General features: G+C 47.6%; 1 protein-coding gene and 1 long non-coding RNA gene across 2 annotated transcripts in view; both read left to right on the top strand.

The window, feature by feature from the left end:
- The first annotated feature begins 6,328 nt into the window (after positions 1 to 6,328).
- Positions 6,329 to 25,403, top strand: part of bcl9l (bcl9 like) — a 72,062-nt gene continuing 52,987 nt past the window's right edge. The window contains 1 exon segment of the mRNA XM_052514235.1: positions 6,329 to 6,672. Coding sequence (XP_052370195.1) covers positions 6,420 to 6,672 — 253 coding nt within the window. The 5' untranslated portion in view covers positions 6,329 to 6,419.
- LOC127927623 (uncharacterized) lies at positions 19,778 to 24,595 on the top strand. The gene is made up of 3 exons (XR_008128216.1): positions 19,778 to 19,956; positions 24,324 to 24,368; positions 24,458 to 24,595. It is a non-coding gene; the product is annotated as an uncharacterized LOC127927623 (long non-coding RNA).

The raw sequence follows: 25,403 nt of genomic DNA, 5'->3' as shown, positions 1-25,403 counted from the left end.
CTGGGAGATGAATTCAGCTTTCAGCAGGACAATAACCTGGTTCAGTCTGCTTTCCACAAGACACTGGGAGATGAATTCAGCTTTCAGCAGGACAATAACCTGGTTCAGTCTGCTTTCCACAAGACACTGGGAGATGAATTCAGCTTTCAGCAGGACAATAACCTGGTTCAGTCTGCTTTCCACAAGACACTGGGAGATGAATTCAGCTTTCAGCAGGACAATAACCTGGTTCAGTCTGCTTTCCACAAGACACTGGGAGATGAATTCAGCTTTCAGCAGGACAATAACCTGGTTCAGTCTGCTTTCCACAAGACACTGGGAGATGAATTCAGCTTTCAGCAGGACAATAACCTGGTTCAGTCTGCTTTCCACAAGACACTGGGAGATGAATTCAGCTTTCAGCAGGACAATAACCTGGTTCAGTCTGCTTTCCACAAGACACTGGGAGATGAATTCAGCTTTCAGCAGGACAATAACCTGGTTCAGTCTGCTTTCCACAAGACACTGGGAGATGAATTCAGCTTTCAGCAGGACAATAACCTGGTTCAGTCTGCTTTCCACAAGACACTGGGAGATGAATTCAGCTTTCAGCAGGACAATAACCTGGTTCAGTCTGCTTTCCACAAGACACTGGGAGATGAATTCAGCTTTCAGCAGGACAATAACCTAAAACACAAGGCCAAATCTACACTGGAGTTGCTTACCAAGAAGGCAGTGAATGTTCCGAGTTAGTTTTGTCTTAAATCTACTTTATAGTTTTCTAGCAATTAGGTCTGACCCCATTTAGTCAACTTGTCGATTGTTTTGTCGCCCGAGATGTTTTTCGTTAAGCGGTCGCAAATATATATATATATATTTTTTTATGTCTGATTGGCTCCTGTCTCAGTGGACAGTCCAATAAGAAGGGGAGTATGGCAAAGATACACAAGGCGGGTCCCTCTCCAGAATGCGCTCTCCCGCCAATTCGTGCCCATTCTTTGTTGCATAACTTCATTGTGTGAATTGTTTTGTCCTTCTATTGTCCTTTGATAGATAGATAGAATCTATCTATCTATCTATCTATCTATCTATCTATCTATCTATCTATCTATCTATCTATCTATCTATCTATCTATCTATCTATCTATCTATCTATCTATCTATCTATCTATCTATCTATCTATCTATCTATCTATCTATCTATCTATCTATCTATCTATCTCACATATAAACTCAGAAAAAGAAAAGTCCCCTTTTCAGGACCCTGTCTTTCAAAGATAATTCATAAACATCTAAATAACTTCACAGATCTTCATTGTAAAGGGTCTAAACACTGTTTCCCATGCTTGTTCAATGAACCATCAACAATTAATGAACATGCACCTGTGGAACGGTCGTTTTTAGTTGTGGACAGAAGACCCGCTGGTCGGCCAATGTGTTTTTTAGTTGTGGACAGAAGACCCGCTGGTCGGCCAATGTGTTTTTAGTTGTGGACAGAAGACCCGCTGGTCGGCCAATGTGTTTTTAGTTGTGGACAGAAGACCCGCTGGTCGGCCAATGTGTTTTTAGTTGTGGACAGAAGACCCGCTGGTCGGCCAATGTGTTTTTTTAGTTGTGGACAGAAGACCCGCTGGTCGGCCAATGTGTTTTTAGTTGTGGACAGAAGACCCGCTGGTCGGCCAATGTGTTTTTTAGTTGTGGACAGAAGACCCGCTGGTCGGCCAATGTGTTTTTTAGTTGTGGATAGAAGACCCGCTGGTCGGCCAATGTGTTTTGTAGTTGTGGACAGAAGACCCGCTGGTCGGCCAATGTGTTTTTAGTTGTGGACAGAAGACCCGCTGGTCGGCCAATGTGTTTTTTAGTTGTGGACAGAAGACCCGCTGGTCGGCCAATGTGTTTTTTAGTTGTGGACAGAAGACCCGCTGGTCGGCCAATGTGTTTTGTAGTTGTGGACAGAAGACCCGCTGGTCGGCCAATGTGTTTTGTAGTTGTGGACAGAAGACCCGCTGGTCGGCCAATGTGTTTTGTAGTTGTGGACAGAAGACCCGCTGGTCGGCCAATGTGTTTTTAGTTGTGGACAGAAGACCCGCTGGTCGGCCAATGTGTTTTTTAGTTGTGGACAGAAGACCCGCTGGTCGGCCAATGTGTTTTTAGTTGTGGACAGAAGACCCGCTGGTCGGCCAATGTGTTTTGTAGTTGTGGACAGAAGACCCGCTGGTCGGCCAATGTGTTTTTTAGTTGTGGACAGAAGACCCGCTGGTCGGCCAATGTGTTTTGTAGTTGTGGACAGAAGACCCGCTGGTCGGCCAATGTGTTTTTTAGTTGTGGACAGAAGACCCGCTGGTCGGCCAATGTGTTTTTTTAGTTGTGGACAGAAGACCCGCTGGTCGGCCAATGTGTTTTTAGTTGTGGACAGAAGACCCGCTGGTCGGCCAATGTGTTTTTAGTTGTGGACAGAAGACCCGCTGGTCGGCCAATGTGTTTTTTAGTTGTGGATAGAAGACCCGCTGGTCGGCCAATGTGTTTTTAGTTGTGGACAGAAGACCCGCTGGTCGGCCAATGTGTTTTTTAGTTGTGGACAGAAGACCCGCTGGTCGGCCAATGTGTTTTTAGTTGTGGACAGAAGACTAGTAATGATCAACAACCAATAAGACGCGAGACATTTTCTAAAGAACAACGTGTTGCACCAATCAACACGGGGAAAGCTCTTCGAGAATTACCCTGAAAGAAAACGCAGCTGTGATCGCTGCCAAACGGCTATTCTACGAAGTATTGATTCAGGGGGTGTGAAATTTCATTTTCAATAATTGTGCCCACATTTCTTAACATGTTTTCAAAATTGTGTGATGGAAAAACTAGATTTGTACGCCCCAGATCTTTCTAGCAAAACAAACCACTTTCAATATGAAACGCAAATGATTTGAATCAAAAACCTTGGTCATGGTGTGACTTTTGAAGACGCAGATTTTGCTAACGCTAACGTGACCTCTGACCTCCCCTCTCCTCCAGGTTATTCTGCGGTCAGTGAAGAGTCAAGGAGCAGCAGCAATATGCCCCAGTGTGTCAGCTGAGACATGGACTGAGGTGAGTGACCTGAACCCAGCCATGGTCATACATGTTGGTCATACCAATTTGAAGTTCAAGACGAGCGGTAAGAGGATGTAACGATTCACAGATACGCGCATCAGTCCCCCGGTTCAAATGTTTAAGATGTGAGTGTATTGGTCCTCTGAACCCCAAAAGGATCCAAATGTCGCGTCTGTCAAAAAAAAAAAAAAAAATATTTCAAATGTTACAAATCGCCGGTTCACTAAAATGTTTTGCTGAAATTACCTCTCATCTTGTGAGAACTGCATCGTTCAGTGTCGAACTGAACTGTTGCCAGTCATTGATCTACACGTTTACTGCCCCCAGGTGGTGAAGGTAGGAAACAACACCTCCACTTTCTAAACACTGGGGCCCCACAAGGGTGTGTGCTCAGCCCCCTCCCTGTACTCCCTGTTCACCCATATCTGCGTAGCCACATATACCTCCAACTCAATCATCAAGTTTGCAGACGACACAACAGTTATAGACCTCATTGCCAAAATGACTAGACAGCCTACGGGGAGGAGGTGAGGGCCCTGGGGGAGTGGTGTAAGGAAAATAACTTCTCCCTCAATGTCAACAAAACGAAGGAGATGATCGTGGACTTCAGGAGACAGGGAGGTGCTCCCTCTGCTATCCACGTCGACGGGACTGCAGTGGAGACGGTGAAAAGCTTCGAAGTTCCTCTGCGTCCACATCACCGACGATCTGAATGGTCCACATCACCGACGATCTGAATGGTCCACATCACCGACGATCTGAATGGTCCACCCACACCGACGATCTGAATGGTCCACATCACCGACGATCTGAATGGTCCACCCACACAGATGATCTGAATGGTCCACCCACACAGACCATCTGGATTGGTCCACCCACACAGACCATCTGGATTGGTCCACCCACACAGACCATCTGGATTGGTCCACCCACACAGACCATCTGGATTGGTCCACCCACACAGACCATCTGGATTGGTCCACCCACACAGACCATCTGGATTGGTCCACCCACACAGACCATCTGGATTGGTCCACCCACACAGACCATCTGGATTGGTCCACCCACACAGACCATCTGGATTGGTCCACCCACACAGACCATCTGGATTGGTCCACCCACACAGACCATCTGGATTGGTCCACCCACACAGACCATCTGGATTGGTCCACCCACACAGACCATCTGGATTGGTCCACCCACACAGACCATCTGGATTGGTCCACCCACACAGACCATCTGGATTGGTCCACCCACACAGACCATCTGGATTGGTCCACCCACACAGACCATCTGGATTGGTCCACCCACACAGACCATCTGGATTGGTCCACCCACACATACCATCTGGATTGGTCCACCCACACAGACCATCTGGATTGGTCCACCCACACAGACGATCTCAATGGTCCACCAACACAGACGATCTCAATGGCCACCCACACAGATGGTGTGGTGTAGAAGTCGCAGTAGCGCCTCCTCAACCCCAGGAGGCTGAAGAAATGTGGATTGGTCCCTAAGACCCGCACAAACTTATACAGATGCACAATCGAGAGCATTCTGCCAGTCTGCATCGCCGTCTGGTACGGCAACTGCTCCGCCCACAACCGTAAGGCTCTCCAGAGGGTAGTGAGGTCTGCACAACGCATCACCGGGGCAAACTACCTGCCCTCCAGGACACCTACACCACCCGATGTCACAGGAAGGCTAAAAAGATCATCAAGGACAACAACCACCCGAGCCACTGCCTGTTCACCCCGCTATCATCCAGAAGGCGAGGTCAGTACAGGTGCATCAAAGTAGCGACCGAGAGACTGAAAAACAGCTACTATCTCAAGGCCATCAGACTGTTAAACAGCCAACACCGTACACCTGGCGACCTGGTCACCTGGCGACCTGGTCACCTGGCGACCTGGTCAGCATGCACTGCGCCCGGCCCTCCACAGGTGTCGCTAGTGCACGATGAGACAAGGGATATGCCCTGCCGGCCAAACCCTCCCTACCCCGGACGACGCTGGGCCAATTGTGTGCCGCCACATGGGCCTCCCGGTCGCGGCCGACTGCGACAGAGCCCGGGCTCGAACCCAGAATCTCTGGTGGCACAGCTAGCACTGCGATGCAGTACCTTAGACCACTGCGCCACCCGGGAGGCCCAGCTCGTCCTAATATTTATGTATTTCTTAACTCCATTCTTTTACTTTTAGGTTTGTGTGTATTTTTGTGAATTGTTAGATATTACTGCACTGTTACGAGCCTGTTAGTTCCCGGGCCTGTTAGTTCCCGGGCCTGTTAGTTCCCGGGCCTGTTAGTTCCCGAGCCTGTTAGTTCCCGAGCCTGTTAGTTCCCGAGCCTGTTAGTTCCCGAGCCTGTTAGTTCCCGAGCCTGTTAGTTCCCGAGCCGGTTAGTTCCCGAGCCGGTTAGTTCCCGAGCCTGTTAGTTCCCGAGCCTGTTAGTTCCCGAGCCTGTTAGTTCCCGAGCCTGTTAGTTCCCGAGCCTGTTAGTTCCCGAGCCTGTTAGTTCCCGAGCCTGTTAGTTCCCGAGCCTGTTAGTTCCCGAGCCTGTTGGTTCCCGAGCCTGTTGGTTCCCGAGCCTGTTGGTTCCCGAGCCTGTTGGTTCCCGAGCCTGTTGGTTCCCGAGCCTGTTGGTTCCCGAGCCTGTTAGTTCCCGAGCCTGTTAGTTCCCGAGCCTGTTAGTTCCCGAGCCTGTTAGTTCCCGAGCCTGTTGGTTCTGAGCCTGTTAGTTCTGAGCCTGTTAGTTCTGAGCCTGTTAGTTCTGAGCCTGTTAGTTCTGAGCCTGTTAGTTCTGAGCCTGTTAGTTCCCGAGCCTGTTAGTTCCCGAGCCTGTTAGTTCCCGAGCCTGTTAGTTCCCGAGCCTGTTAGTTCCCGAGCCTGTTAGTTCCCGAGCCTGTTAGTTCCCGAGCCTGTTAGTTCCCGAGCCTGTTAGTTCCCGAGCCTGTTGGTTCTGAGCCTGTTAGTTCCCGAGCCTGTTAGTTCTGAGCCTGTTAGTTCCCGAGCCTGTTAGTTCCCGAGCCTGTTAGTTCCCGAGCCTGTTAGTTCCCGAGCCTGTTAGTTCCCGAGCCTGTTAGTTCCCGAGCCTGTTAGTTCCCGAGCCTGTTAGTTCCCGAGCCTGTTAGTTCCCGAGCCTGTTAGTTCCCGAGCCTGTTGGTTCCCGAGCCTGTTGGTTCCCGAGCCTGTTGGTTCCCGAGCCTGTTAGTTCTGAGCCTGTTAGTTCTGAGTCTGTTTTCTCCTCCGTCTCACCAGCTGTGTAGACAAGCAGCAGTGTGACTTCCTCAAACAGACGGACGGACACCACATCGTCTGTACTCCTACCCCAGACCCACCCCAGCCGTTCAAATGCACCCCGACAATAAGCTGACCAATCATGGCAAGCAAGTGAGCAGCGACAGCCAATCCCAGCTCTCCAATGTGACCCAGCAGCAGGAGGGGGCCAATAAGGGCCTGGGGGCGGGCAACCCTGGCCTGAAGGCTGTCAGCCAATCGGTGAGTGGCGTTGGGGGATGATGAAGACGAAGAGAGAGAAGTGTGTCCATGGACTCTGGGGAACAGAGAGACACTATCACCCCTGTGCAGGAGCTTGACGCCAAAGGTAGGGTATTACCACACACACACACACACGTACATACTAACGTCACATTGCGGCTGTAGGCTACCATCGGAAGGCAGAGGAAATTCTGACGCCTGACAGAAAGGTCAGGGCATTTCAGTGTGAGGGAAAACAAGTTATATAGTGACACACACACACACACACACACACAATACATACACACGCACAAAATCGCACACACATCCCACACGAAACACATGCACACGTTTCCTGCTGTGGGTGGTGTAGGTAGCTAATCTGGTATTTCTGGTGCAGATTTGACCAGAGAGAGACACAGGAAGTCTAACAGAACAGTGGTCTCTGTAGGGCTGTCATCTGTCTTTACTAGCAGTAAACTGTTTCCAGAACAGTGGTCTCTGTAGGCCTGTCATCTGTCTTTACTAGCAGTAAACTGTTTCCAGAACAGTGGTCTAGGGGCCTGTCATCTGTCTTTACTAGCAGTAAACTGTTTCCAGAACAGTGGTCTAGGGGCCTGTCATCTGTCTTTACTAGCAGTAAACTGTTTCCAGAACAGTGGTCTAGGGGCCTGTCATCTGTCTTTACTAGCAGTAAACTGTTTCCAGAACAGTGATCTCTGTAGGGCTGTCATCTGTCTTTACTAGCAGTAAACTGTTTCCAGAACAGTGGTCTCTGTAGGGCTGTCATCTGTCTTTACTAGCAGTAAACTGTTTCCAGAACAGTGGTCTAGGGGCCTGTCATCTGTCTTTACTAGCAGTAAACTGTTTCAGAACAGTGGTCTCTGTAGGGCTGTCATCTGTCTTTACTAGCAGTAAACTGTTTCCAGAACAGTGGTCTCTGTAGGCCTGTCATCTGTCTTTACTAGCAGTAAACTGTTTCCAGAACAGTGGTCTAGGGGCCTGTCATCTGTCTTTACTAGCAGTAAACTGTTTCCAGAACAGTGGTCTAGGGGCCTGTCATCTGTCTTTACTAGCAGTAAACTGTTTCCAGAACAGTGGTCTAGGGGCCTGTCATCTGTCTTTACTAGCAGTAAACTGTTTCCAGAACAGTGATCTCTGTAGGGCTGTCATCTGTCTTTACTAGCAGTAAACTGTTTCCAGAACAGTGGTCTCTGTAGGGCTGTCATCTGTCTTTACTAGCAGTAAACTGTTTCCAGAACAGTGGTCTCTGTAGGGCTGTCATCTGTCTTTACTAGCAGTAAACTGTTTCCAGAACAGTGGTCTAGGGGCCTGTCATCTGTCTTTACTAGCAGTAAACTGTTTCCAGAACAGTGGTCTAGGGGCCTGTCATCTGTCTTTACTAGCAGTAAACTGTTTCCAGAACAGTGGTCTAGGGGCCTGTCATCTGTCTTTACTAGCAGTAAACTGTTTCCAGAACAGTGATCTCTGTAGGGCTGTCATCTGTCTTTACTAGCAGTAAACTGTTTCCAGAACAGTGGTCTCTGTAGGGCTGTCATCTGTCTTTACTAGCAGTAAACTGTTTCCAGAACAGTGGTCTAGGGGCCTGTCATCTGTCTTTACTAGCAGTAAACTGTTTCCAGAACAGTGGTCTCTGTAGGGCTGTCATCTGTCTTTACTAGCAGTAAACTGTTTCCAGAACAGTGGTCTCTGTAGGCCTGTCATCTGTCTTTACTAGCAGTAAACTGTTTCCAGAACAGTGGTCTAGGGGCCTGTCATCTGTCTTTACTAGCAGTAAACTGTTTCCAGAACAGTGGTCTAGGGGCCTGTCATCTGTCTTTACTAGCAGTAAACTGTTTCCAGAACAGTGGTCTCTGTAGGGCCTGTCATCTGTCTTTACTAGCAGTAAACTGTTTCCAGAACAGTGATCTCTGTAGGGCTGTCATCTGTCTTTACTAGCAGTAAACTGTTTCCAGAACAGTGGTCTCTGTAGGGCTGTCATCTGTCTTTACTAGCAGTAAACTGTTTCCAGAACAGTGGTCTAGGGGCCTGTCATCTGTCTTTACTAGCAGTAAACTGTTTCCAGAACAGTGGTCTCTGTAGGGCTGTCATCTGTCTTTACTAGCAGTAAACTGTTTCCAGAACAGTGGTCTCTGTAGGGGCTGTCATCTGTCTTTACTAGCAGTAAACTGTTTCCAGAACAGTGGTCTCTGTAGGGCTGTCATCTGTCTTTACTAGCAGTAAACTGTTTCCAGAACAGTGGTTTAGGGGCCTGTCATCTGTCTTTACTAGCAGTAAACTGTTTCCAGAACAGTGATCTCTGTAGGGCTGTCATCTGTCTTTACTAGCAGTAAACTGTTTCCAGAACAGTGATCTCTGTAGGGCTGTCATCTGTCTTTACTAGCAGTAAACTGTTTCCAGAACAGTGATCTCTGTAGGGCTGTCATCCGTCTTTACTAGCAGTAAACTGTTTCCAGAACAGTGGTCTAGGGGCCTGTCATCTGTCTTTACTAGCAGTAAACTGTTTCCAGAACAGTGGTCTCTGTAGGGCTGTCATCTGTCTTTACTAGCAGTAAACTGTTTCCAGAACAGTGGTCTAGGGGCCTGTCATCTGTCTTTACTAGCAGTAAACTGTTTCCAGAACAGTGGTCTAGGGGCCTGTCATCTGTCTTTACTAGCAGTAAACTGTTTCCAGAACAGTGGTCTCTGTAGGGCTGTCATCTGTCTTTACTAGCAGTAAACTGTTTTCCACAACAGTGGTCTCTGTAGGGCTGTCATCTGTCTTTACTAGCAGTAAACTGTTTCCAGAACAGTGGTCTCTGTAGGGCTGTCATCTGTCTTTACTAGCAGTAAACTGTTTCCAGAACAGTGGTCTCTGTAGGGCTGTCATCTGTCTTTACTAGCAGTAAACTGTTTCCAGAACAGTGGTCTCTGTAGGGCTGTCATCTGTCTTTACTAGCAGTAAACTGTTTCCAGAACAGTGGTCTAGGGGCCTGTCATCTGTCTTTACTAGCAGTAAACTGTTTCCAGAACAGTGGTCTAGGGGCCTGTCATCTGTCTTTACTAGCAGTAAACTGTTTCCAGAACAGTGGTCAAGGGGCCTGTCATCTGTCTTTACTAGCAGTAAACTGTTTCCAGAACAGTGGTCTCTGTAGGGCTGTCATCCGTCTTTACTAGCAGTAAACTGTTTCCAGAACAGTGGTCTAGGGGCCTGTCATCTGTCTTTACTAGCAGTAAACTGTTTCCAGAACAGTGATCTCTGTAGGGCTGTCATCTGTCTTTACGAGCAGTAAACTGTTTCCAGAACAGTGGTCTCTGTAGGGCTGTCATCTGTCTTTACTAGCAGTAAACTGTTTCCAGAACAGTGGTCTCTGTAGGGCTGTCATCTGTCTTTACTAGCAGTAAACTGTTTCCAGAACAGTGGTCTAGGGGCCTGTCATCTGTCTTTACTAGCAGTAAACTGTTTCCAGAACAGTGGTCTAGGGGCCTGTCATCTGTCTTTACTAGCAGTAAACTGTTTCCAGAACAGTGGTCTAGGGGCCTGTCATCTGTCTTTACTAGCAGTAAACTGTTTCCAGAACAGTGGTCTAGGGGCCTGTCATCTGTCTTTACTAGCAGTAAACTGTTTCCAGAACAGTGGTCTCTGTAGGCCTGTCATCTGTCTTTACTAGTAAACTGTTTCCAGAGTAAACTGTTTTTCCAGAACAGTGGTCAAGGGGCCTGTCATCTGTCTTTACTAGCAGTAAACTGTTTCCAGAACAGTGGTCTCTGTAGGGCTGTCATCTGTCTTTACTAGCAGTAAACTGTTTCCAGAACAGTGGTCTCTGTAGGGCTGTCATCTGTCTTTACTAGCAGTAAACTGTTTCCAGAACAGTGGTCTCTGTAGGGCTGTCATCTGTCTTTACTAGCAGTAAACTGTTTCCAGAACAGTGGTCTAGGGGCCTGTCATCTGTCTTTACTAGCAGTTAACTGTTTCCAGAACAGTGGTCTAGGGGCCTGTCATCTGTCTTTACTAGCAGTAAACTGTTTCCAGAACAGTGGTCAAGGGCCTGTCATCTGTCTTTACTAGCAGTAAACTGTTTCCAGAACAGTGGTCTCTGTAGGGCTGTCATCTGTCTTTACTAGCAGTAAACTGTTTCCAGAACAGTGATCTCTGTAGGGCTGTCATCTGTCTTTACTAGCAGTAAACTGTTTCCAGAACAGTGGTCTAGGGGCCTGTCATCTGTCTTTACTAGCAGTAAACTGTTTCCAGAACAGTGGTCAAGGGGCCTGTCATCTGTCTTTATTAGCAGTAAACTGTTTCCAGAACAGTGGTCAAGGGGCCTGTCATCTGTCTTTACGAGCAGTAAACTGTTTCCAGAACAGTGGTCTCTGTAGGCCTGTCATCTGTCTTTACTAGCAGTAAACTGTTTCCAGAACAGTGGTCTAGGGGCCTGTCATCTGTCTTTACTAGCAGTAAACTGTTTCCAGAACAGTGGTCTCTGTAGGCCTGTCATCTGTCTTTACTAGCAGTAAACTGTTTCCAGAACAGTGGTCTAGGGGCCTGTCATCTGTCTTTACTAGCAGTAAACTGTTTCCAGAACAGTGGTCTAGGGGCCTGTCATCTGTCTTTACTAGCAGTAAACTGTTTCCAGAACAGTGGTCTCTGTAGGCCTGTCATCTGTCTTTACTAGCAGTAAACTGTTTCCAGAACAGTGGTCTAGGGGCCTGTCATCTGTCTTTACTAGCAGTAAACTGTTTCCAGAACAGTGGTCTAGGGGCCTGTCATCTGTCTTTACTAGCAGTAAACTGTTTCCAGAACAGTGGTCTCTGTAGGGCTGTCATCTGTCTTTACTAGCAGTAAACTGTTTCCAGAACAGTGGTCTAGGGGCCTGTCATCTGTCTTTACTAGCAGTAAACTGTTTCCAGAACAGTGGTCTCTGTAGGGCTGTCATCTGTCTTTACTAGCAGTAAACTGTTTCCAGAACAGTGGTCTCTGTAGGGCTGTCATCTGTCTTTACTAGCAGTAAACTGTTTCCAGAACAGTGGTTTAGGGGCCTGTCATCTGTCTTTACTAGCAGTAAACTGTTTCCAGAACAGTGATCTCTGTAGGGCTGTCATCTGTCTTTACTAGCAGTAAACTGTTTCAGAACAGTGATCTCTGTAGGGCTGTCATCTGTCTTTACTAGCAGTAAACTGTTTCCAGAACAGTGATCTCTGTAGGGCTGTCATCCGTCTTTACTAGCAGTAAACTGTTTCCAGAACAGTGGTCTAGGGGCCTGTCATCTGTCTTTACTAGCAGTAAACTGTTTCCAGAACAGTGGTCTCTGTAGGGCTGTCATCTGTCTTTACTAGCAGTAAACTGTTTCAGAACAGTGGTCTAGGGGCCTGTCATCTGTCTTTACTAGCAGTAAACTGTTTCCAGAACAGTGGTCTAGGGCCTGTCATCTGTCTTTACGAGCAGTAAACTGTTTCCAGAACAGTGGTCTCTGTAGGGCTGTCATCTGTCTTTACTAGCAGTAAACTGTTTTCCAGAACAGTGGTCTCTGTAGGGCTGTCATCTGTCTTTACTAGCAGTAAACTGTTTCCAGAACAGTGGTCTCTGTAGGGCTGTCATCTGTCTTTACTAGCAGTAAACTGTTTCCAGAACAGTGGTCTCTGTAGGGCTGTCATCTGTCTTTACTAGCAGTAAACTGTTTCCAGAACAGTGGTCTCTGTAGGGCTGTCATCTGTCTTTACTAGCAGTAAACTGTTTCCAGAACAGTGGTCTAGGGGCCTGTCATCTGTCTTTACTAGCAGTAAACTGTTTCCAGAACAGTGGTCTAGGGGCCTGTCATCTGTCTTTACTAGCAGTAAACTGTTTCCAGAACAGTGGTCAAGGGGCCTGTCATCTGTCTTTACTAGCAGTAAACTGTTTCCAGAACAGTGGTCTCTGTAGGGCTGTCATCCGTCTTTACTAGCAGTAAACTGTTTCCAGAACAGTGGTCTAGGGGCCTGTCATCTGTCTTTACTAGCAGTAAACTGTTTCCAGAACAGTGATCTCTGTAGGGCTGTCATCTGTCTTTACGAGCAGTAAACTGTTTCCAGAACAGTGGTCTCTGTAGGGCTGTCATCTGTCTTTACTAGCAGTAAACTGTTTCCAGAACAGTGGTCTCTGTAGGGCTGTCATCTGTCTTTACTAGCAGTAAACTGTTTCCAGAACAGTGGTCTAGGGGCCTGTCATCTGTCTTTACTAGCAGTAAACTGTTTCCAGAACAGTGGTCTCTGTAGGGCTGTCATCTGTCTTTACTAGCAGTAAACTGTTTCCAGAACAGTGGTCTCTGTAGGGCTGTCATCTGTCTTTACTAGCAGTAAACTGTTTCCAGAACAGTGGTCTCTGTAGGGCTGTCATCTGTCTTTACTAGCAGTAAACTGTTTCCAGAACAGTGGTCTCTGTAGGGCTGTCATCTGTCTTTACTAGCAGTAAACTGTTTCCAGAACAGTGGTCTAGGGGCCTGTCATCTGTCTTTACTAGCAGTAAACTGTTTCCAGAACAGTGGTCTAGGGGCCTGTCATCTGTCTTTACTAGCAGTAAACTGTTTCCAGAACAGTGGTCTAGGGGCCTGTCATCTGTCTTTACTAGCAGTAAACTGTTTCCAGAACAGTGGTCTAGGGGCCTGTCATCTGTCTTTACTAGCAGTAAACTGTTTCCAGAACAGTGGTCTAGGGGCCTGTCATCTGTCTTTACTAGCAGTAAACTGTTTCAGAACAGTGGTCTAGGGCCTGTCATCTGTCTTTACTAGCAGTAAACTGTTTCCAGAACAGTGGTCTCTGTAGGCCTGTCATCTGTCTTTACTAGCAGTAAACTGTTTCCAGAACAGTGGTCAAGGGGCCTGTCATCTGTCTTTACTAGCAGTAAACTGTTTCCAGAACAGTGGTCTCTGTAGGGCTGTCATCTGTCTTTACTAGCAGTAAACTGTTTCCAGAACAGTGGTCTCTGTAGGGCTGTCATCTGTCTTTACTAGCAGTAAACTGTTTCCAGAACAGTGGTCTCTGTAGGGCTGTCATCTGTCTTTACTAGCAGTAAACTGTTTCCAGAACAGTGGTCTAGGGGCCTGTCATCTGTCTTTACTAGCAGTAAACTGTTTCCAGAACAGTGGTCAAGGGGCCTGTCATCTGTCTTTACTAGCAGTAAACTGTTTCCAGAACAGTGGTCTCTGTAGGGCTGTCATCCGTCTTTACTAGCAGTAAACTGTTTCCAGAACAGTGGTCTCTGTAGGGCTGTCATCTGTCTTTACTAGCAGTAAACTGTTTCCAGAACAGTGGTCTCTGTAGGGCTGTCATCTGTCTTTACGAGCAGTAAACTGTTTCCAGAACAGTGGTCTAGGGGCCTGTCATCTGTCTTTACTAGCAGTAAACTGTTTCCAGAACAGTGATCTCTGTAGGGCTGTCATCTGTCTTTACGAGCAGTAAACTGTTTCAGAACAGTGGTCTCTGTAGGGCTGTCATCTGTCTTTACTAGCAGTAAACTGTTTCCAGAACAGTGGTCTCTGTAGGGCTGTCATCTGTCTTTACTAGCAGTAAACTGTTTCCAGAACAGTGGTCTAGGGGCCTGTCATCTGTCTTTACTAGCAGTAAACTGTTTCCAGAACAGTGGTCTCTGTAGGGCTGTCATCTGTCTTTACTAGCAGTAAACTGTTTCCAGAACAGTGGTCTCTGTAGGGCTGTCATCTGTCTTTACTAGCAGTAAACTGTTTCCAGAACAGTGGTCTAGGGGCCTGTCATCTGTCTTTACTAGCAGTAAACTGTTTCCAGAACAGTGGTCTCTGTAGGGCTGTCATCTGTCTTTACTAGCAGTAAACTGTTTCCAGAACAGTGGTCTAGGGGCCTGTCATCTGTCTTTACTAGCAGTAAACTGTTTCCAGAACAGTGGTCTAGGGGCCTGTCATCTGTCTTTACTAGCAGTAAACTGTTTCCAGAACAGTGGTCTAGGGGCCTGTCATCTGTCTTTACTAGCAGTAAACTGTTTCCAGAACAGTGATCTCTGTAGGGCTGTCATCTGTCTTTACTAGCAGTAAACTGTTTCCAGAACAGTGATCTCTGTAGGGCTGTCATCTGTCTTTACGAGCAGTAAACTGTTTCCAGAACAGTGGTCTCTGTAGGGCTGTCATCTGTCTTTACTAGCAGTAAACTGTTTCCAGAACAGTGGTCTCTGTAGGGCTGTCATCTGTCTTTACTAGCAGTAAACTGTTTCCAGAACAGTGGTCTAGGGGCCTGTCATCTGTCTTTACTAGCAGTAAACTGTTTCCAGAACAGTGGTCTAGGGGCCTGTCATCTGTCTTTACTAGCAGTAAACTGTTTCCAGAACAGTGGTCTAGGGGCCTGTCATCTGTCTTTACTAGCAGTAAACTGTTTCCAGAACAGTGGTCTAGGGCCTGTCATCTGTCTTTACTAGCAGTAAACTGTTTCCAGAACAGTGGTCTAGGGGCCTGTCATCTGTCTTTACTAGCAGTAAACTGTTTCCAGAACAGTGGTCTAGGGGCCTGTCATCTGTCTTTACTAGCAGTAAACTGTTTCAGAACAGTGGTCTCTGTAGGGCTGTCATCTGTCTTTACTAGCAGTAAACTGTTTCCCAGAACAGTGGTCTAGGGGCCTGTCATCTGTCTTTACTAGCAGTAAACTGTTTCCAGAACAGTGGTCTCTGTAGGGCTGTCATCTGTCTTTACTAGCAGTAAACTGTTTCCAGAACAGTGGTCTCTGTAGGGCTGTCATCTGTCTTTACTAGCAGTAAACTGTTTCCAGAACAGTGGTCTCTGTAGGGCTGTCATCTGTCTTTACTAGCAGTAAACTGTTTCCAGAACAGTGGTCTCTGTAGGGCTGTCATCTGTCTTTACTAGCAGTAAACTGTTTCCAGAACAGTGGTCTAGGGGCCTGTCATCTGTCTTTACTAGCAGTAAACTGTTTCCAGAACAGTGGTCTAGGGGCCTGTCATCTGTCTTTACTAGCAGTAAACTGTTTCCAGAACAGTGGTCTAGGGGCCTGTCATCTGTCTTTACTAGCAGTAAACTGTTTCCAGAACAGTGGTCAAGGGGCCTGTCATCTGTCTTTACTAGCAGTAAACTGTTTCCAGAACAGTGGTCTAGGGGCCTGTCATCTGTCTTTACTAGCAGTAAACTGTTTCCAGAACAGTGGTCTCTGTAGGGCTGTCATCCGTCTTTACTAGCAGTAAACTGTTTCCAGAACAGTGGTCTAGGGGCCTGTCATCTGTCTTTACTAGCAGTAAACTGTTTCCAGAACAGTGATCTCTGTAGGGCTGTCATCTGTCTTTACGAGCAGTAAACTGTTTCCAGAACAGTTGGTCTCTGTAGGGCTGTCATCTGTCTTTACTAGCAGTAAACTGTTTCCAGAACAGTGGTCTCTGTAGGGCTGTCATCTGTCTTTACTAGCAGTAAACTGTTTCAGAACAGTGGTCTAGGGGCCTGTCATCTGTCTTTACTAGCAGTAAACTGTTTCCAGAACAGTGGTCTAGGGGCCTGTCATCCGTCTTTACTAGCAGTAAACTGTTTCCAGAACAGTGGTCTAGGGGCCTGTCATCTGTCTTTACTAGCAGTAAACTGTTTCCAGAACAGTGATCTCTGTAGGGCTGTCATCTGTCTTTACGAGCAGTAAACTGTTTCCAGAACAGTGGTCTCTGTAGGGCTGTCATCTGTCTTTACTAGCAGTAAACTGTTTCCAGAACAGTGGTCTAGGGGCCTGTCATCTGTCTTTACTAGCAGTAAACTGTTTCCAGAACAGTGGTCTCTGTAGGGCTGTCATCTGTCTTTACTAGCAGTAAACTGTTTCCAGAACAGTGGTCTAGGGGCCTGTCATCTGTCTTTACTAGCAGTAAACTGTTTCCAGAACAGTGGTCTAGGGGCCTGTCATCTGTCTTTACTAGCAGTAAACTGTTTCCAGAACAGTGGTCTAGGGGCCTGTCATCTGTCTTTACTAGCAGTAAACTGTTTCCAGAACAGTGGTCTAGGGGCCTGTCATCTGTCTTTACTAGCAGTAAACTGTTTCCAGAACAGTGGTCTCTGTAGGCCTGTCATCTGTCTTTACTAGCAGTAAACTGTTTCCAGAACAGTGGTCAAGGGGCCTGTCATCTGTCTTTACTAGCAGTAAACTGTTTCCAGAACAGTGGTCTCTGTAGGGCTGTCATCTGTCTTTACTAGTAGTAAACTGTTTCCAGAACAGTGGTCTCTGTAGGGCTGTCATCTGTCTTTACTAGCAGTAAACTGTTTCCAGAACAGTGGTCTCTGTAGGGCTGTCATCTGTCTTTACTAGCAGTAAACTGTTTCCAGAACAGTGGTCTAGGGGCCTGTCATCTGTCTTTACTAGCAGTAAACTGTTTCCAGAACAGTGGTCTAGGGGCCTGTCATCTGTCTTTACTAGCAGTAAACTGTTTCCAGAACAGTGGTCAAGGGGCCTGTCATCTGTCTTTACTAGCAGTAAACTGTTTCCAGAACAGTGGTCTCTGTAGGGCTGTCATCCGTCTTTACTAGCAGTAAACTGTTTCAGAACAGTGGTCTCTGTAGGGCTGTCATCTGTCTTTACTAGCAGTAAACTGTTTCCAGAACAGTGGTCTCTGTAGGGCTGTCATCTGTCTTTACGAGCAGTAAACTGTTTCCAGAACAGTGGTCTAGGGGCCTGTCATCTGTCTTTACTAGCAGTAAACTGTTTCCAGAACAGTGGTCTAGGGGCCTGTCATCTGTCTTTACTAGCAGTAAACTGTTTCCAGAACAGTGGTCTAGGGGCCTGTCATCTGTCTTTACTAGCAGTAAACTGTTTCAGAACAGTGGTCTAGGGGCCTGTCATCTGTCTTTACTAGCAGTAAACTGTTTCCAGAACAGTGGTCTAGGGGCCTGTCATCTGTCTTTACTAGCAGTAAACTGTTTCCAGAACAGTGGTCTCTGTAGGCCTGTCATCTGTCTTTACTAGCAGTAAACTGTTTCCAGAACAGTGGTCTAGGGGCCTGTCATCTGTCTTTACTAGCAGTAAACTGTTTCCAGAACAGTGGTCTAGGGGCCTGTCATCTGTCTTTACTAGCAGTAAACTGTTTCCAGAACAGTGGTCTCTGTAGGGCTGTCATCTGTCTTTACTAGCAGTAAACTGTTTCCAGAACAGTGGTCTAGGGGCCTGTCATCTGTCTTTACTAGCAGTAAACTGTTTCCAGAACAGTGGTCTAGGGGCCTGTCATCTGTCTTTACTAGCAGTAAACTGTTTCAGAACAGTGGTCTCTGTAGGGCTGTCATCTGTCTTTACTAGCAGTAAACTGTTTCCAGAACAGTGGTCTCTGTAGGGCTGTCATCTGTCTTTACTAGCAGTAAACTGTTTCCAGAACAGTGGTCTCTGTAGGGCTGTCATCTGTCTTTACTAGCAGTAAACTGTTTCCAGAACAGTGGTCTCTGTAGGGCTGTCATCTGTCTTTACTAGCAGTAAACTGTTTCCAGAACAGTGGTCTCTGTAGGGCTGTCATCTGTCTTTACTAGCAGTAAACTGTTTCCAGAACAGTGGTCAAGGGGCCTGTCATCTGTCTTTACTAGCAGTAAACTGTTTCCAGAACAGTGGTCTAGGGGCCTGTCATCTGTCTATACTAGCAGTAAACTGTTTCCAGAACAGTGATCTCTGTAGGGCTGTCATCTGTCTTTACGAGCAGTAAACTGTTTCAGAACAGTGGTCTCTGTAGGGCTGTCATCTGTCTTTACTAGCAGTAAACTGTTTCCAGAACAGTGGTCTCTGTAGGGCTGTCATCTGTCTTTACTAGCAGTAAACTGTTTCCAGAACAGTGGTCTAGGGGCCTGTCATCTGTCTTACTAGCAGTAAACTGTTTCCAGAACAGTGGTCAAGGGGCCTGTCATCTGTCTTTACTAGCAGTAAACTGTTTCAGAACAGTGGTCTAGGGGCCTGTCATCTGTCTTTACTAGCAGTAAACTGTTTCCAGAACAGTGGTCTCTGTAGGCCTGTCATCTGTCTTTTAGCAGCAAGGCTAGAACTGGTTGTGGATTTGCATGTCTTTGTCCATGCTGTGACTATTTGCATTTGTTTGCCTGAGGGATGGTTTATAGAGATAGGTGAGGTTCCACTGAGAGCAGCTGAGGGATGGTTTATAGAGATAGGTGAGGTGCACTGAGTGCAGATGAGGGATGGTTCATAGAGATAGGTGAGGTGGACTGAGAGCAGCTGAGGGATGTTTTATAGAGATAGGTGAGGTTCCACTGAGAGCAGCTGAGGGATGGTTTATAGAGATAGGTGAGGTTTTACTAAGAGCAGCTGAGGGATGGTTTATAGAGATAGGTGAGGTTCCACTGAGAGCAGCTGAGGGATGGTTTATAGAGATAGGTGAGGTTCCACTGAGAGCAGCTGAGGGATGGTTTATAGAGATAGGTGAGGTTCCACTGAGAGCAGCTGATGGATGCTTTATAGAGATAGGTGAGGTTCCACTGAGAGCAGCTGGGGGATGGTTTATAGAGATAGGTGAAGTGGACTGAGAGCAGCTGAGGGATGGTTTATAGAGATAGGTGAGGTTCCACTGAGAGCAGCTGGGGGTGGTTTATAGAGATAGGTGAGGTTCCACTGAGAGCAGCTGATGGATGCTTTATAGAGATAGGTGAGGTGGACTGAGAGCAGCTGAGGGATGGTTTATAGAGATAGGTGAAGTGGACTGAGAGCAGCTGAGGGATGGTTTATAGAGATAGGTGAGGTTCCACTGAGAGCAGCTGGGGGTGGTTTATAGAGATAGGTGAGGTTCCACTGAGAGCAGCTGATGGATGCTTTATAGAGATAGGTGAGGTTCCACTGAGAGCAGCTGGGGGTGGTTTATAGAGATAGGTGAGGTTCCACTGAGAGAAGCTGAGGGATGGTTTATAGAGATAGGTGAGGTGGACTGAGAGCAGCTGAGGGATGGTTTATAGAGATAGGTGAAGTGGACTGAGAGCAGCTGAGGGATGGTTTATAGAGATAGGTGAGGTTCCACTGAGAGCAGCTGGGTGGTGGTTTATAGAGATAGGTGAGGTTCCACTGAGAGAAGCTGAGGGATGGTTTATAGAGATAGGTGAGGTGGACTGAGAGCAGCTGAGGGATGGTTTATAGAGACAGGTGAAGTGGACTGAGAGCAGCTGAGGGATGGTTTATAGAGATAGGTGAGGTTCCACTGAGAGCAGCTGAGGGATGGTTTATAGAGATAGGTGAGGTTCCACTGAGAGCAGCTGAGGGATGGTTTATAGAGATAGGTGAGGTTCCACTGAGAGCAGCTGAGGGATGGTTTATAGAGATAGGTGAGGTTCCACTGAGAGCAGCTGAGGGATGGTTTATAGAGATAGGTGAGGTTCCACTGAGAGCAGCTGGGGGATGGTTTATAGAGATAGGTGAGGTTCCACTGAGAGCAGCTGAGGGATGCTTTATAGAGATAGGTGAGGTTCCACTGAGAGCAGCTGGGGGGTGGTTTATAGAGATAGGTGAGGTTCCACTGAGAGAAGCTGAGGGATGGTTTATAGAGATAGGTGAGGTGGACTGAGAGCAGCTGAGGGATGGTTTATAGAGATAGGTGAAGTGGACTGAGAGCAGCTGAGGGATGGTTTATAGAGATAGGTGAGGTTCCACTGAGAGCAGCTGGGGGTGGTTTATAGAGATAGGTGAGGTTCCACTGAGAGCAGCTGAGGATGGTTTATAGAGATAGGTGAGGTTCCACTGAGAGCAGCTGAGGGATGGTTTATAGAGATAGGTGAGGTTCCACTGAGAGCAGCTGAGGGATGGTTTATAGAGATAGGTGAGGTGGACTGAGCAGCTGAGGGATGGTTTATAGAGATAGGTGAAGTGGACTGAGAGCAGCTGAGGGATGGTTTATAGAGATAGGTGAGGTTCCACTGAGAGCAGCTGGGGGGTGGTTTATAGAGATAGGTGAGGTTCCACTGAGAGAAGCTGAGGGATGGTTTATAGAGATAGGTGAGGTTCCACTGAGAGCAGCTGAGGGATGGTTTATAGAGATAGGTGAGGTTCCACTGAGAGCAGCTGAGGGATGGTTTATAGAGATAGGTGAGGTTCCACTGAGAGCAGCTGAGGGAAGGTTTATAGAGATAGGTGAGGTGGACTGAGCAGCTGAGGGATGGTTTATAGAGATAGGTGAGGTGGACTGAGCAGCTGAGGGATGGTTTATAGAGATAGGTGAAGTGGACTGAGAGCAGCTGAGGGATGGTTTATAGAGATAGGTGAGGTTCCACTGAGAGCAGCTGAGGGATGGTTTATAGAGATAGGTGAGGTTCCACTGAGAGCAGCTGGGGGTGGTTTATAGAGATAGGTGAGGTGGACTGAGCAGCTGAGGGATGGTTTATAGAGATAGGTGAAGTGGACTGAGAGCAGCTGAGGGATGGTTTATAGAGATAGGTGAGGTTCCACTGAGAGCAGCTGGGGGTGGTTTATAGAGATAGGTGAGGTGGACTGAGAGCAGCTGAGGGATGGTTTATAGAGATAGGTGAAGTGGACTGAGCAGCTGAGGGATGGTTTATAGAGATAGGTGAGGTTCCACTGAGAGCAGCTGGGGGTGGTTTATAGAGATAGGTGAGGTTCCACTGAGAGAAGCTGAGGGATGGTTTATAGAGATAGGTGAGGTGGACTGAGAGCAGCTGAGGGATGGTTTATAGAGATAGGTGAAGTGGACTGAGAGCAGCTGAGGGATGGTTTATAGAGATAGGTGAGGTTCCACTGAGAGCAGCTGGGGGTGGTTTATAGAGATAGGTGAGGTTCCACTGAGAGCAGCTGAGGGATGGTTTATAGAGATAGGTGAGGTTCCACTGAGAGCAGCTGAGGGATGGTTTATAGAGATAGGTGAGGTTCCACTGAGAGCAGCTGAGGGATGGTTTATAGAGATAGGTGAGGTGGACTGAGCAGCTGAGAGATGGTTTATAGAGATAGGTGAAGTGGACTGAGAGCAGCTGAGGGATGGTTTATAGAGATAGGTGAGGTTCCACTGAGAGCAGCTGAGGGATGGTTTATAGAGATAGGTGAGGTGGACTGAGCAGCTGAGAGATGGTTTATAGAGATAGGTGAAGTGGACTGAGAGCAGCTGAGGGATGGTTTATAGAGATAGGTGAGGTTCCACTGAGAGCAGCTGGGGGTGGTTTATAGAGATAGGTGAGGTTCCACTGAGAGAAGCTGAGGGATGGTTTATAGAGATAGGTGAGGTTCCACTGAGAGCAGCTGGGGGTGGTTTATAGAGATAGGTGAGGTTCCACTGAGAGCAGCTGAGGGATGGTTTATAGAGATAGGTGAGGTTCCACTGAGAGCAGCTGAGGGATGGTTTATAGAGATAGGTGAGGTTCCACTGAGAGCAGCTGAGGGATGGTTTATAGAGATAGGTGAGGTGGACTGAGCAGCTGAGGGATGGTTTATAGAGATAGGTGAAGTGGACTGAGAGCAGCTGAGGGATGGTTTATAGAGATAGGTGAGGTTCCACTGAGAGCAGCTGGGGGTGGTTTATAGAGATAGGTGAGGTTCCACTGAGAGAAGCTGAGGGATGGTTTATAGAGATAGGTGAGGTTCCACTGAGAGCAGCTGAGGGATGGTTTATAGAGATAGGTGAGGTTCCACTGAGAGCAGCTGAGGGATGGTTTATAGAGATAGGTGAGGTTCCACTGAGAGCAGCTGAGGGAAGGTTTATAGAGATAGGTGAGGTGGACTGAGCAGCTGAGGGATGGTTTATAGAGATAGGTGAGGTGGACTGAGCAGCTGAGGGATGGTTTATAGAGATAGGTGAAGTGGACTGAGAGCAGCTGAGGGATGGTTTATAGAGATAGGTGAGGTTCCACTGAGAGCAGCTGAGGGATGGTTTATAGAGATAGGTGAGGTTCCACTGAGAGCAGCTGGGGGTGGTTTATAGAGATAGGTGAGGTGGACTGAGCAGCTGAGGGATGGTTTATAGAGATAGGTGAAGTGGACTGAGAGCAGCTGAGGGATGGTTTATAGAGATAGGTGAGGTTCCACTGAGAGCAGCTGGGGGTGGTTTATAGAGATAGGTGAGGTGGACTGAGAGCAGCTGAGGGATGGTTTATAGAGATAGGTGAAGTGGACTGAGAGCAGCTGAGGGATGCTTTATAGAGATAGGTGAGGTTCCACTGAGAGCAGCTGGGGGTGGTTTATAGAGATAGGTGAGGTTCCACTGAGAGAAGCTGAGGGATGGTTTATAGAGATAGGTGAGGTGGACTGAGAGCAGCTGAGGGATGGTTTATAGAGATAGGTGAAGTGGACTGAGAGCAGCTGAGGGATGGTTTATAGAGATAGGTGAGGTTCCACTGAGAGCAGCTGGGGGTGGTTTATAGAGATAGGTGAGGTTCCACTGAGAGCAGCTGAGGGATGGTTTATAGAGATAGGTGAGGTTCCACTGAGAGCAGCTGAGGGATGGTTTATAGAGATAGGTGAGGTTCCACTGAGAGCAGCTGAGGGATGGTTTATAGAGATAGGTGAGGTGGACTGAGCAGCTGAGAGATGGTTTATAGAGATAGGTGAAGTGGACTGAGAGCAGCTGAGGGATGGTTTATAGAGATAGGTGAGGTTCCACTGAGAGCAGCTGAGGGATGGTTTATAGAGATAGGTGAGGTGGACTGAGCAGCTGAGAGATGGTTTATAGAGATAGGTGAAGTGGACTGAGAGCAGCTGAGGGATGGTTTATAGAGATAGGTGAGGTTCCACTGAGAGCAGCTGGGGGTGGTTTATAGAGATAGGTGAGGTTCCACTGAGAGAAGCTGAGGGATGGTTTATAGAGATAGGTGAGGTTCCACTGAGAGCAGCTGAGGGATTGTTTATAGAGATAGGTGAGGTTCCACTGAGAGCAGCTGAGGGATGGTTTATAGAGATAGGTGAGGTTCCACTGAGAGCAGCTGAGGGATGGTTTATAGAGATAGGTGAGGTGGACTGAGCAGCTGAGGGATGGTTTATAGAGATAGGTGAGGTGGACTGAGCAGCTGAGGGATGGTTTATAGAGATAGGTGAAGTGGACTGAGAGCAGCTGAGGGATGGTTTATAGAGATAGGTGAGGTTCCACTGAGAGCAGCTGGGGGTGGTTTATAGAGATAGGTGAGGTGGACTGAGAGCAGCTGAGGGATGGTTTATAGAGATAGGTGAAGTGGACTGAGAGCAGCTGAGGGATGGTTTATAGAGATAGGTGAGGTTCCACTGAGAGCAGCTGGGGGTGGTTTATAGAGATAGGTGAGGTTCCACTGAGAGCAGCTGAGGGATGGTTTATAGAGATAGGTGAGGTTCCACTGAGAGCAGCTGAGGGATGGTTTATAGAGATAGGTGAGGTTCCACTGAGAGCAGCTGAGGGATGGTTTATAGAGATAGGTGAGGTTCCACTGAGAGCAGCTGAGGGATGGTTTATAGAGATAGGTGAGGTGGACTGAGCAGCTGAGGGATGGTTTATAGAGATAGGTGAAGTGGACTGAGAGCAGCTGAGGGATGGTTTATAGAGATAGGTGAGGTTCCACTGAGAGCAGCTGAGGGATGGTTTATAGAGATAGGTGAGGTGGACTGAGAGCAGCTGAGGGATGGTTTATAGAGATAGGTGAGGTTCCACTGGGAGCAGCTGAGGGATGGTTTATAGAGATAGGTGAGGTTCCACTGGGAGCAGCTGAGGGATGGTTTATAGAGATAGGTGAGGTTCCACTGAGAGCAGCTGAGGGATGGTTTATAGAGATAGGTGAGGTTCCACTGAGAGCAGCTGAGGGATGGTTTATAGAGATAGGTGAGGTTCCACTGAGAGCAGCTGAGGGATGGTTTATAGAGATAGGTGAGGTTCCACTGAGAGCAGCTGGGGGATGGTTTATAGAGATAGGTGAGGTTCCACTGAGAGCAGCTGAGGGATGCTTTATAGAGATAGGTGAGGTTCCACTGAGAGCAGCTGGGGGTGGTTTATAGAGATAGGTGAGGTTCCACTGAGAGAAGCTGAGGGATGGTTTATAGAGATAGGTGAGGTGGACTGAGAGCAGCTGAGGGATGGTTTATAGAGATAGGTGAAGTGGACTGAGAGCAGCTGAGGGATGGTTTATAGAGATAGGTGAGGTTCCACTGAGAGCAGCTGGGGGTGGTTTATAGAGATAGGTGAGGTTCCACTGAGAGCAGCTGAGGGATGGTTTATAGAGATAGGTGAGGTTCCACTGAGAGCAGCTGAGGGATGGTTTATAGAGATAGGTGAGGTTCCACTGAGAGCAGCTGAGGGATGGTTTATAGAGATAGGTGAGGTGGACTGAGCAGCTGAGGGATGGTTTATAGAGATAGGTGAAGTGGACTGAGAGCAGCTGAGGGATGGTTTATAGAGATAGGTGAGGTTCCACTGAGAGCAGCTGGGGGTGGTTTATAGAGATAGGTGAGGTTCCACTGAGAGAAGCTGAGGGATGGTTTATAGAGATAGGTGAGGTTCCACTGAGAGCAGCTGAGTAATGGTTTATAGAGATAGGTGAGGTTCCACTGAGAGCAGCTGAGGGATGGTTTATAGAGATAGGTGAGGTTCCACTGAGAGCAGCTGAGGGATGGTTTATAGAGATAGGTGAGGTGGACTGAGCAGCTGAGGGATGGTTTATAGAGATAGGTGAGGTGGACTGAGCAGCTGAGGGATGGTTTATAGAGATAGGTGAAGTGGACTGAGAGCAGCTGAGGGATGGTTTATAGAGATAGGTGAGGTTCCACTGAGAGCAGCTGGGGGTGGTTTATAGAGATAGGTGAGGTGGACTGAGAGCAGCTGAGGGATGGTTTATAGAGATAGGTGAAGTGGACTGAGAGCAGCTGAGGGATGGTTTATAGAGATAGGTGAGGTTCCACTGAGAGCAGCTGGGGGTGGTTTATAGAGATAGGTGAGGTTCCACTGAGAGCAGCTGA

The sequence above is a fragment of the Oncorhynchus keta genome, unplaced genomic scaffold, assembly GCF_023373465.1.
Source record: "Oncorhynchus keta strain PuntledgeMale-10-30-2019 unplaced genomic scaffold, Oket_V2 Un_scaffold_1579_pilon_pilon, whole genome shotgun sequence".
NCBI classification, from domain to species: domain Eukaryota; kingdom Metazoa; phylum Chordata; class Actinopteri; order Salmoniformes; family Salmonidae; genus Oncorhynchus; species Oncorhynchus keta.
Note: the sequence above shows the minus strand (reverse complement) of the source record. Positions and strands in the feature narration are given on the sequence as shown.